Below are 13,680 nucleotides of genomic sequence, written 5' to 3'. Positions count from 1 at the left end.
TTTTCCCAACTGCAACCTATGAACAATAATTCTGAAAGTAATGATTTATCTTGGAAAGCCATTGTATTTTTCTAAGGACCAAGACTGGTATTCTTGGGGGTTTTTGTTGTTTTTTGTTAGTTTGCTTTTTTCTTTAAATGTGGAGTTATATTGCTAACTTGGATCCTAGAACATAATAAAATGGAATTCAGCCTGAAGATTTCCTACATGTTTACAATAGTTGCTTCTTTAATATGCCTTTTTAGATTTATATATTGACCTTTCATGTGCTAGATTGGGATTGATAGATCTCCTGTGATTAGAAGATAAAGCAAGAGATAAAACTGGTGAAATAAGGATTTTAGAACTGGTTGTTGACTTCTGTAATAGAAACAGGCTATTTATGAACAGGAATATCCCTTTTCAAAAGAAGTGGCTATTTGTACATGGAAAAAGCATATTTGTGATTTTTAAATGTGCCCCATAATCTTATTGCTATTTGTACACCTTCTCTGATTAAATGTACTTTACCTTTATTCTTTTGCATACTGTGAAGGAAAACCAAAAGAAAGCATTATATGATACTGCTGCTTGTGCATAATTTTAAGACAATCACATATTTTTGCCATGCAGTGGGTTTCAGAGAATAGTTGCATTGTAGGATTGAGAAATGGATAGTGATAGTGTAGTGGATAGAACTCTGACCTTATAGTTAGGAAGAGTTCAATTTCCATGAGTTCAAATCCAGCCTCAGACACTTATGATCCTATGCAAGTCACTTAACCCTGTTTATGTCAGTTTCCTCATCTGTAAAATGAACTGGAGAAGGAAATGGCAAATCACTCAATTATCTTGCCAAAAAAACCCCCAAATGGGCTTTTATGGTGACTCATCTGTCCCTTCCTTTCCATTCCTTTTGCGTTCACTTTAGTGTATAAGGATTTTTGTTTATTTTTTAACCTAACCACATGCCTAGCCTATTTCCATCCTACTCATATCTCCAGATTAGCTCTTTTACAACATCCCTGAATCATGTCATCTCCCCATGAATCACACTGAATCCAGGATAATGTTTTGATTCCACCTGGAATTTAAAACCTTTTACAGTTTGATTGCATTTTCTTTTTCTTTTTCTTTTTTTTTAATTCTCCCTCAATTTATTCTGTCTTATTTTCTTCATTGCCATGTGAGCATATCTTGTTTTTGCCACAGTGACTTTGGTTTTAACTTTTTGTAAATGGTCTTAAAAGAAAAAACTTTCTAAACAGGAAAACTGTATATGTGTGGCATATTTTGGCTAAAACAATTATTTTTCTCTTTTAATTGTCAAATTTGGTGATTATTAGATATTAATTGTTAGATAAAGTTGATAAATTAAGAAAAAATCCACTTACCAAAATAATGAAGATAATTTATTCTACAATACATTTCATTATTTTCTTAAAAATGCATTTATATTCCATGGATTGCTAAGTTTATTTCTAACCTGACATATAAATTTATCTTTTCTGCCATGCCTACAATGCTTTTCCTCCTTTTTGCTCATTAAAAGTTCTAGCCAAGTACTGTGCCATTTAAATAAAATCCATATTATTTCCCCTATGAAACCTTCATGACCACCATAGTTGCTTTCTGAAATCTTATGTTCCTTTCCCCTCAATCATTGACGGCACCTATATATTGCCATTTATGACATCTATGACAGGTTTCTGTATACAGTTAATTTCCCATCGCTAGATTATGAATTTCTGGAAGGCACGGAGTATATTGTCTATTGCGCTCCATAACATCTAGTAGAACATATTACATACAATAGGCACTGAGTGAATGCTTTTTTTGTGAATGAAATCTATTTACAATAAAACATTTCAAGATTTTATATATACATAGGCATTTATGTGTATGCATGATTATATTTATTTATTGTATATTGGGCAATATATATTGAGCAGCTAAGTGGCACAATGGATAGTATGCTGGATCTAGAGTCATGAAGGGCTCATCTTAAGTTCAAATCTGGCCTCAGATACTAGTTATATGCCTCTGGAGAAGTCTTTAACTCTGTTTTGCCCCAGTTTACTCACCTGTAAAATGAGCTGAAGAAGGAAATGGCAAACTACCCTAGTATTTTTGTGAAGGAAACCCCAAATGGGATCATGAAGATTTGGACATGACTAAACAATAAAAATATGTTTACATATACATAATATATGCATATTTTTGATTTGTTATCTGTTCTTTTGAATTATTCACAACTGGATTTTCCATTCATTAGTGAGAATAATTGTATTTTATAGAGAGGGATTTGAGGGCAGGAAAAGATGACAAGATTGAATTGGAGCGTGAGTGTATGAAAAATTTTCTCTCATATATACTATATAAATGATGTGTGAATAAGGCAATGGATTGATTTAGGTACCAAAGTAACTCTAGTTATTTACCTAGAACCAGTTTTGTAGATGCTACTTATTAAATCAGGAGAGTTAGATGGAAAAATGTCGGGAGTGGTCTCAGTTAACATCTAGACTTGCTGACAGGATGGTTGCAGGAGTATCTCGCTATTTTTATTTCACAGTCAAAGCATGTGTGATCACTTTTCCATGGATACTTGATCCTTCATAATTAAAAATAACATGAAGCAGCCACTTTTACATAAGGACTAGGAGACTTAGCAGTTATCTTTTTTAATTTGTAAAATACCATATATATGAAGTATAAAATAGTTGGATTTCTGACATTGTCAAGAATTTTATTCTACTGTTTATTTTAAAAATGGAACAAAGTAGATCATGATTGCTGACAGTGCTTAGGAACTAAAGTTCTTATCTCTGATACTTTCTAGCTGTGTGACAATGGGCAGGACAAAATCTCTCTGAGCTTTAGTCCCTCATTTGTAAAATGACAGTATTATAGTGTATGTCACTCAGGAAGGTTTTATGGATCAAATCATATTATATGTGTAAAGCTTTTTTTGCAAACCTTAAACATAGTGTGTATATGTCAGCTATTGTTATTTAACAACATATGAAACAATTATTTTGGGAAATGGGGACTAGGAAATTTAGAAAATAGGTTAAGAGAAAAGTGATAGCGGTACACATTCAGATGCTGTCAAATAATTTTTTTGAGTTTATGTAGTCTTTGTTTATTGCTTGTGGAAGAATTTGTAGATGTTGCTTCTTTATCCTTAAGAATTACTCCTATTCTCTTTTTATTGGTAAATTGAGTCAGAACTGAAGCTAATGTGACTGGTGCCATGAGGAGAAATGTGAATCAAGAATATAGTTCTTTGCCTTTCACATTCTAATGTTATCTTTTACCTGATAACTTGGTTAATATTTAAAGGGCAATGAAGTCTTATTTAAGTATATTTCTTATAAGAGTTAAAAATGGACAACTGAAAGAAGGTGTGTTTGCAATTAATTGTCAAAAGAGGAAAAAAATGTACTGAGGGAGTCTGGAGAAAGTAGACTTTACCTTAAGAGAAGCTATGAAACTCTGTATTTCCACAAGGGGAGAAAATGAAATAATCAGCTCATTTACTGAAAGGAGCTGGGGGCAGGAGGATGCAGATAATGAAATTTTAATTTCTTTCCTCATTAACTGGAGAAAGGAAAAAAGTAAAAGAAGATGAAATCTAGAAAGGGTTTAGTAATGTGCTTGCAGAGAATTTACTGGGCCTGATCCATTCAAATTCAGATAGTATATAAAATTTAATTGGTGTTTTTTACGTGTGTGTGTGTGTGTGTGTGTGTGTGTGTGTGTGTGTGTGTATGTGTGTATGTGTGTATCCCTCAAAATGATAAGACCGAGAAAGTTGACAGATTGCCCTGTTTGTGGCCTCATTATTTGATGACAGGAAATTGCGTACACAGTTTAACCTAATATTAAGGGTTCACTGATTTGCATCTATTTTAGAATTGTAGTATCTTATTGCTTCTTATTGGCTTTAAAAAAAACAATTCAACTTTATCTTAAAAGTATTGCACATAATATGTACATTTTTATTAAAATAATTGTCTCAAAGATTTTGCCCTGAGTTTATGCACACTAATTCCTACATGATTATCAGCAGAGCAGAAAAAGAGTGGGAAAAAATGAGGAAATTGTATACTTAGAGTTGAGGAGGGAAAATTCTTGATGATCTGGACATTTTAAAAGTTAATGTTTATTTTCTTTCTTTTTCCATAGAGGGTCGGATGGTCATTCAAGACATCCCTTCGGTCACCAGCAGAGGGCACTTGGAGAACACATCTGACCTGGTCTCAGATTCCACCTATTACGGCAGTTTTTACCAGCCCTCTCTCTTTCCATACTACAACAATCTGTACAATTACCCTCAGTATTCAATGGCTTTGGCTACTGATTCCTCTTCTGGGGAAATGGGGAGCACACTTGGGGGATCCCCAGTGAAAAACAGCCTTCGGAGCCTACCAGCAACTTATGTGTCTGGCCAGTCAGGAAACCAGTGGCAGGTACTGTATTACCCAAATGAGCGTATTGTGCACTCTTTCTTCTTCTCCCCTGCTTCCACACACATAGACACAGATATATAGAGAGGCACATAATCTCCCTCTTCTCCCTTTCCCGCTCTCCTTCGTCTCCTCCTCTCCCTGTGTTTCAAATTTTCTCAATTTTGAAATTTGACTACAAAATTTGAGAGAATAAGAAAAAAATTAGGGAAAGGGACAGAGTGTTTCCAGAATTTAAAACAAACATGAAAACAAATAAAACATAGTTTTCTCAATATAAGAATTTGTAACTTGTGCCCCATGAACTTCATTTTTAAATAATTATTTTTAATATAATTAGTTTTCTTTGTAATTCCATGTATTTTATTTAATGCAATTAAATACCAAAATGAGAAGGATCCATCGGCTTCATTGGACTGCCAAAGGGGGTATGTGACACAGAGAAAGCTTAAGAATTCCACTTTAGTCTTTAATGTCTTGCTTCTTTATTTGTATTTTAAATTTCACTTTTCTAATTTTCTAAAAATTGTTTTGTTTAACTGTCTAATTGGTAAAATCTCCCAGAAAAAGATAACTTGTTAGTAGATCATACTTCTGTTTTCCTATGATTAAGGAGTTTTCATGAGGCATTATCTGAAGTGCTCACTTCAGTTCTCTGAAACATAGGTAAAGCATAATGAGAGGGGAGACTATTGAACTTTGGATCACAAAGAACTGGGATCCAATTTAAACTATTGTCATTTAAGTTAGTTGAGTAACTCTGGGAAAGTCATTTTATATCTCTGACAGTTTCTTGATTTGTAAAATAAGAGGACTAAACTGTGTTAAAGATTTATCTGTAGGATCTGTAGAGCTATTTCACAGCACCACTAACTGAAATTTAGCACTAAAAATTTGTTAATGTAGGTAACAAACATTACTCTGAGGGATCCTAGCTTCATCAGACTGCCAAAAGGGTTTGTGACACGTAATGGCTAACAGTCCTATGACTTTGATAGATGAACTCCTAGGCTGCTTTTGTTTGTTTGTTTGTTTGTTTGCTTGTTTTTTGTTTTTTTTGTTTTTTTGTTTTTTCCCCTCAGCTTAGAACTCTATATAAATTCTGAGTGTTCTTTTTTGGGAGGATGAACATAGAAAATGGGGGCTAGGAAAAGAGAATCACTTTATCTTGAGGACAAATTCCAGTAATAAAAATTAAAACCTTTTAACACTTTTAGGAAAAGTTTGGACCTTTTAGACATTTTGAAAGTGTCTCAGGGATTTTTCAGGGGTCCCTGAACCACACATTGAGAACCACTGCAGTGCACCTACTTTGGCTATTTTTAAAATTTGGAGTAAAGAAAGTGCTTGCACTTTATTGTGCTGAAGAGTTTGTGTAAGTAGTGATGACTGATTTTCTACAGTGTAATTCCTATTGTGGAAACATACTAAGCAACCTATATCACTCCAGATTGTATAGAGGTCAGTGAGAACTTTCTATGTAGAAAATATGGTGGGAGAGAACAGTGATCCTTCTTTCAGGTGTATGACATACAGTGTGCCTGAAGTAAGCTGATCTTGAAATTTTGAGATATTTCTAAAATTTTGCCTTTGAGATTTTGGAGATATCTTTGACCTGATTTCTCCCCAATTAAAAACTCTTCCTTTATATTTTCATTTATTTGATGACAATTAAAAGGGATAAGAGTTGATAGGATATTGTTTGGTAATACTCTACCTTTCTCCCCCAAACACCATCTCCATATGTTAATTACCTCTGCTTTCTGATTTCATTTATTATCTGTTAAAATGTTGCTTTGCTAAAAATTTACTTTACTAAAAATTTACTTTACTAAAAATGCCACTTCTCTTAAAATTTTTTTTAAATGAAAAACATCTTGATACTCTTTCCTCCATAAAAAAGATAATGAAATAAATTTGTCTGATTTAATTCATTTGCTGGAAATTTCTATATTCATTCATCCACTTAGCTTTTTTAATTTATTATGTTGTTTTCCTCACAATGTTTGCTATGTTCATGGTATAGTTTTTTTTTCTTCTTCCCAATACACTAGTGAAACTTTATAGTTTTAAGAAGGGGTTAAGAGGAGTCTTTTTTGGATTATTTTAAAGAACTGTCCCATGAAAATTCTAAGGAGAATTTCCCCATCTTTATAATTTTGGTATATATTTTGTTTTAGTTTTGGAAATGACAGACTACAATCAGAAAATTATTTTATTTTTGTTATTAAAATTTAAGTTTTTTTTTAAAAGGGAGAAGAAAATAGAATAAATAGGGTTATAGGCATAAAGATTCACATGATAAAGAATTAAAGAAGTATGTGGATATGCTTATGTTTGTATGTATATGAAAAAAATGTGTATCTGTTTATGTTAAATTTTAGCTGAGCCTGGAATCTCAAGTCCCTCCCCCTCCCAAATTCCCCCAATGCCACAAATGATATTTACTCTATGGCACCTTTATAAAAGTTTTTGCTTTCACTGTGAATTGACCTTACTCTAATTCAAGTGGAGAGAGGTGTCAAAAAGGCCTTGTTATATTCCCCTGGAAGTTAAATAAACCAACCAAAAATGAAAAATATAGTTAAGAACATCTTGATACACTTTCCTCCATAAAAAGATAATGAAATAAATTTGTCTGATTTAATTCATTTGCTGGAAATTTCTATATTCATTCATCTACTCAGCTTTTTAAATTTATTATGTTGTTTTCCCCACAGTGTTTGCTATGTTCTGGGTATTATAGATTTTTTTTTCTTCTTCCCAATACACTAGTGAAACTTTATAGTTTTAAGAAGGGGTTAAGAGGAGCCTCTAAAAAGAAGGTACCTTCCTTTGGACTACATCACTTGAATTGAAGATCTCTCTCAGCTTTAGCATAGCACTGAATTAATTATCTGAGATAGTCATTTGATCCAAGAGTTAAATGCTTTTTCTTCTTTTTCCTCTCAAGATTTTGTCCCTGGGTTTGGATGAGTGGGAGGAGTCTATCTATGCTTCTGTGAATAATTCCCATTTCTAGTTCTCTCAGGATGTGTCCCATGACAACCAATTATTTAATTTCACCGTGTACCTATGGGGAAGTTTGTCATTTACATCAGAAATATTAGATGAAGTCACTTGGAGGTAGTGTTGTACAAGGAGAAAAATACTGGATTTAGAGTCACAAAGTGGATTGGAATTCTATCTCTGCCCATTTTTTACTTGAATGACCTTGGGCAATTAATTTTACTCTCTGAGCCTTGGTTTCCTCCTTTGTAAAATGAGAGGGTGTTGGAAGAGATGGGTCCCTTCCTACTTTAGATTTCAGTTCTCTGATTGTATAATGATGGGCATAGTAAGCTGTGTACGTATATTACAGAGAACAATAGTTGACTTTCTGAAGAATAACTAACTAAAATTCCATAAGAAGAAATGGAGCCATGATATTTTTATTGTTTATGGTATTGCAAATCGTCATGCTTGGGATCTGTGCCTAAGTATTTGGTTGAATGAGGTAATAACAAAGGAAAGGGAAAGTAGCAAAGCATCAAAAGTGGGGTGGCAACTTCATTGGATAAGTCTATGGCTTTTCTACCAGGCATTTTTCTACATTTCTACATTTATTTCTGCTTACTTGGCTTAGCCTCTCCCTTGTCAACCTAGTACATGTTTATTTAAGAGATAATGTTGCTGGTGGAGGAGAGCAAAAGGCAATAAACAGTTTTTGCAGGCAATTAAATGCAGAAGTGAAACTGAGCTGCTGGACAACCATAATAGTCATTGATTATGAGTTTATTCCAGTGTCACAAATGTTATTCCTGTTGCATAACAGGACAGAGAATCTGTGATTAGGCCACAAATTTCTATTGCCTGAAGATGCAGACAAAGATAGACAAATTCTTCTGAGGCTGCTCCTTGGATAAGGGGCACCCAACATAAAATTACCTTGATATTCTTGGTGATGATGATTCTATAGCTTATCCTTTCTTTCACATGCATTAGGTGCTAAAGAAGTATGTATTGATCAAGCCATTCAATTCAATGCACTTTTTAAGCACCTGTGCCCAAGACAGTATAAGGTATATTTCAGCAAAAAGCAAACAACAACAACAACAAAACCCCACCACAGTTCCTGTCCTTAGCGATCTAAGTCTAATAGAGGTATATGACAGTGACATAAATATGATGAAAGGTAGAATGTAATAAGGGCAAAGAAGAGCTGCAGACAAAAGAAAATCTGAGAAATCTGGGGAGGTCCTGGCATGGTGACAAGGTGTCTGCTACCGGAGAGACTGAGGGTATTGGTTTTGGAGTTCTGTGTTATAGTAAGGCTAAAGCAGATCGAATGTCCATCTTAAGTCCAATGGTCAGCCCCTAGGAGTAGATGGGGGATGGGGAACTGGCTACCTAATGGAGCAAGTCAAAGTTGTAGCTGCTTTTCAACAATTGGTTCATGCTTATGAGTCTCATATACTTATGAGATAAGATGGGAGACCACTCCTTTATCCTACCAAATGTGGTGAAGGGGAGGTCTCTTTTGGAGAAGGTTGGTAGGGGATAAAAAAAAGTTACACCTAGCATAAAGGCAAAATATGCTTAAATCATGGTTAAGAACAACTGAGTTGGACCTTGAAGAAGGAGAGCTATTGACTAGAGTAATCCAGAAAATAAAGAATTGTCTTATATAATTCCATGATTGCAGGATGTCTTAGAATGTAGAAAGAGAGGAGGAGAGTTGGCTGAAAGAAGAATGGAAAGATAAACTAGAGTTAAAAACCAATGAGGATCCTGAATGCCATGCTAAGGAGTCTATAGACACTAGGAAATCAGCAAATTATTTTCAAGCAAGGCGTGTGAAATATACTTAAAACATACTATATGTATGTGTTTGTAATATGTTTTTTATAAATATGTGTATGTCTTCATATACACACATACACAGAAAGAAAGATACAAACAGATATAGAGATTTATTTGGAAAGATGAATAAAAAATGAATTAGAAAGAGAAGAATCTGAAGTCAAGGAGACCAATTAGTTACGAGGAGGCTATATAGTCTAGATGGGGGAGAATCAGGTTCTTGGGTTTAGTTGATTTTCAGGAAGTTTTATTTTATAACACATTCTTCCCATCAATTGCAATGAAGAAATGTGAAAACAACTTCCTTAAGCAGTTAATAACTATCCCTTAATTAACCATTTCTTCTGGAAAAGTCTCAAAAAAATTTTTTTTACATGATTAGTCCCAGTGTAAGTTTGGAGAGATGATGGCTGATTTTTGTCCAATAAAGCTTACACTATTCTCCAATCTGCACTGTTACATGGATTAGCAAATCTCTGAGCAGGATTCTTTCACTTAAGTTAATTTGGGTGTGGAAAGAGTTAGTACTAATTTAGATCTCGTCAGCAGTGAGCAGTAACAAAGACAGCTGAAAAAGGAGGTGCTGGATACTGTCTCAGGTACTTAATCAGGACTTGATTGAGGAGAAATATAACATGAATGGAAAAGTACAAGAAGAAAGGAAAAATGGGATTAATTCACTGGAATAAAATCCTTTATATCCTTCATTATCCCCCTATAACAGTTACTCATGACAAAATGCATTTTTATAAGTCATTCTATTCATTAAGAGAAATATTACTATACTCACATTTCAAAATGTACCTCTAAAAAACCCTACAATGAATACTTCATTTTATTTAAATGCATTGCTACCTTGATCTTTTATCATTCCTTTTCTGTTTAAAAAGTTTTTCAGATCACTCCTCTTGCCCTTTACTACTTATTCAAATACATTTACTTTTGGAATAAGACTAGGCCACACATAGTGTTACATGTAACATAAAAACAAAACATATTGGTCTTGAACCATGGTGGTATACAGCACATTTATTTAGAATATGCACTGAAGACATTTTTAAAAAGGCAAACACTTATTGAACACTAAGTCCTAAAAGATCTTATTTCTATTCATCAGAGTAAATAACTAAAACTTAAATAAACCTTAAAAATTCAACTTTACCTGAGAAATACAAACTTTTTTTTGATTTTTTTAATTTAATTTTTATTTTATTTTATAATTATAACTTTTTAAAATAATTTTTATTATATATTTTTTATAATATCCCTTGTATTCATTTTTCCAAATTATCCTTCCCTCTACTCCCCCCCCTCGATGACAGGAAATCCCATACATTTTACATGTGTTACAATATAACCTAGATACAATACATGTGTGTAAATACCATTTTCTTGTTGCACAATAAGCATTAGATTCCGAAGGTACATGTAACCTGGGCAGACAGATATTAGTGCTAACAATTTACATTCACTTCCCAGTGTTTCTTCTCTGGGTGTAGCTACCTCTGTCCATCATTGATCAACTGGAAGTGAGTTGGATCTTCTTTATGTTGAAGATTTCCACTATCATCAGAATATATCCTCATACAGTATTGTTGTTGAAGTGTACAGTGATCTTCTGGTTCTGCTCATTTCACTCAGCATCAGTTGATGTAAGTCTCTCCAGGCCTCTCTATTCCTCCTGCTGGTCATTTCTTACAGAGCAATAATATTCCATAACCTTCATATACCATAATTTACCCAACCATTCTCCAACTGATGGACATCCATTCATCTTCCAGTTTCTAGCTACAACAAAAAGAGCTGCCACAAACATTTTGGCACATATATGTCTCTTTCCGCTCTTTAGTATTTCTTTGGGATATAAGCCCAGTAGTAGCACTGCTGGGTCAAAGGGTATGCACAGTTTGATAACTTTTTGGGCATAGTTCCAAATTGCTCTCCAGAATGGCTGGATTCTTTCACAACTCCACCAGCAATGTATTAGTGTCCCAGTTTCCCCACATCCCCTCCAACATTCATCATTATTTGTTCCTGTCATCTTAGCCAATCTGACAGGTGTGTAGTGGTATCTCAGAGTTGTCTTAATTTGCATTTCTCTGATCAGTAGTGATTTGGAACACTCTTTCATGTGAGTGGATATAGTTTCAATTTCTTCATTTGAGAATTGTCTGTTCATATCCTTTGACCATTTATCAATTGGAGAATGGTTCGGTTTCTTATAAATTAGGGTCAGTTCTCTATATATTTTGGAAATGAGACCTTTGTCAGAACCTTTGCTTTTAAAAATATCTTCTCAATTTGTTACTTTCCTTCTAATCTTGTTTGCATTAGTATTATTTGTACAGAAACTTTTTAGTTTGATGTAATCAAAATCTTCTATTTTGTGATCAATAATGATCTCTAGTTCTCCTCTGGTCATAAATTCCTTCCTCCTCCACAGGTCTGAGAGGTAGATTATCCTCTGTTCCTCTAATCTGTTTATGATTTCATTCTTTATGCCTAAATCATGGGCCCATTTTGATCTTATCTTGGTATATGGTGTTAAGTGTGGATCCATATCTAATTTCTGCCATATTAATTTCCAGTTTTCCCAACAGTTTTTTCCAAATAATGAATTTTTATCCCTAATATTGGTATCTTTGGGTTTGTCAAAGATTAGATTGCTATAGATGTACCCTTTTTTGTCCTTTGTATCTAATCTGTTCCACTGATCTACCGGTCTATTTCTTAGCCAATACCAAATGGTTTTGGTGACTGCTGCTATATAATATAGCTTTAGATCAGGTACACTTAGACCACCTTCCTCTGAGTTTTTTTTTTCACTAGTTCCCTTGCAATTCTCGACCTTTTATTCTTCCATATGAATTTTGTTGTTATTTTTTCTAGGTCATTGAAATAGTTTCTTGGGAGTCTGATTGGTATAGCACTAAATAAATAGATTAGTTTGGGGAGTATTGTCATCTTTATTATATTCGCTCGGCCTATCCAAGAGCACTGAATGTCTTTCCAATTATTTAAATCTGACTTTATTTTTGTGGCAAGTGTTTTGTAATTTTTCTCATATAATTCCTGACTTTTCTTTGGTAGATGGATTCCCAAATACTTTATACTCTCAACATTTGTTTGGAATGGAATTTCTCTTTGTATCTCTTGCTGTTGCATTTTATTAGTGATATATAAAAATTCTGAGGATTTATGTGGATTTATTTTGTATCCTGCCACTTTGCTGAAATTTTGAATTATTTCTAGTAGCTTTTTAGCAGAGTCTTTGGGGTTCTCTAAGTTTATACCATCATGTCATCTGCAAAAAGTGATAGTTTGATTTCCTCATTTCCTACTCTAATTCCTTGAATCTCTTTCTCGGCTCTTATTGCCGAGGCTAGCGTTTCTAGTACTACCGTGTTTCCCCGATAATAAGACACTGTCTTATTATTTTTTTGGGACTAAAAAACACCAGAGGGCTTATTTTCAGGGGAGGGCTTATTTTATCCTCCATCATGCCCCTTTTATCCTCCATCATGCCCATTTTAGCCTCCATCATGCCCCTTTTATCCTCCATCATGCCCATTTTAGCCTCCATCATGCCCCTTTTAGCCTCCATCATGCCCCCTGAGTGCTTATTTTATTCTCCATCGCTTACTGAACTTACCGAGTTTTTAGATGGTCCTGTCTCAGCTCTACTCCGCGGCGCTGCTCTCAGTAGCGCCAGCAAGCAAATCACCAGGGAAGAAGAGGATGACGCGCTCACTGCTGCAGCTCTGATTGGATGCAGCTCGGAGCGCGACGTGCGTTTCACCCGGGAGGGGAGGGCGGCGCTGCTTACTGAAGGTACCTCTACGCAGCATATAGCGCAGGGGATCACCATGATGACCGTTTTCATAGTAAGTTCGATAGGGCTTATTTTCGGGGGAGGGCTTATTTTAGCGGAATATTAAAGAGTATGTGGGTGTCTTATTTTCAGGATAGGTCTTATTATCGGGGAAACACGGTATATTGAATAGTAATGGTGATAGTGGGCAACCTTGTTTCACTCCTGATCTTACTGGGAAAGGTTGTAGATTATAACTTTTTTTTTGACAGTACCTATGTATGGGTAATTTTTTACAACATTATCCCTTGCACTTACTTCTATTCAGATTTTTTCCCTTTCCCCCCAACCCCCTCCCCCAGATGGCAGGCAGTCTTGTACATGTTAAATATATTACAGTATATTCTAGATACAATATATGTGTGTAGAACCGAATTTCTTGTTGCACAGGAAGAATTGGATTCAGAAGGTAAAAATAACAGTTTACACTAATTTCCCAGTGTTCCTTTTCTGGATGTAGCTGATTCTGTCCATCATTAATCAATTGGAATTGGATTAGCTCTTCTCTATGTTGAA

At 34.5% G+C, this 13,680-nt stretch overlaps 1 protein-coding gene across 1 annotated transcript in view; it reads left to right on the top strand.

Annotated features, from left to right (window-relative positions):
* DMRT1 (doublesex and mab-3 related transcription factor 1) overlaps positions 1 to 13,680 on the top strand; it is a 144,411-nt gene that overhangs the window by 49,289 nt on the left and 81,442 nt on the right. The window contains exon 3 of the mRNA XM_074280653.1: positions 4,171 to 4,454. Within this exon, the coding sequence (XP_074136754.1) occupies positions 4,171 to 4,454 (284 nt within the window). The remainder of the gene's footprint in view (positions 1 to 4,170; positions 4,455 to 13,680) is intronic.

The sequence above is a fragment of the Sminthopsis crassicaudata genome, chromosome 1 (assembly GCF_048593235.1).
Source record: "Sminthopsis crassicaudata isolate SCR6 chromosome 1, ASM4859323v1, whole genome shotgun sequence".
Taxonomy (NCBI): domain Eukaryota; kingdom Metazoa; phylum Chordata; class Mammalia; order Dasyuromorphia; family Dasyuridae; genus Sminthopsis; species Sminthopsis crassicaudata.
This window is presented reverse-complemented; position numbering and strand designations above follow the sequence as displayed.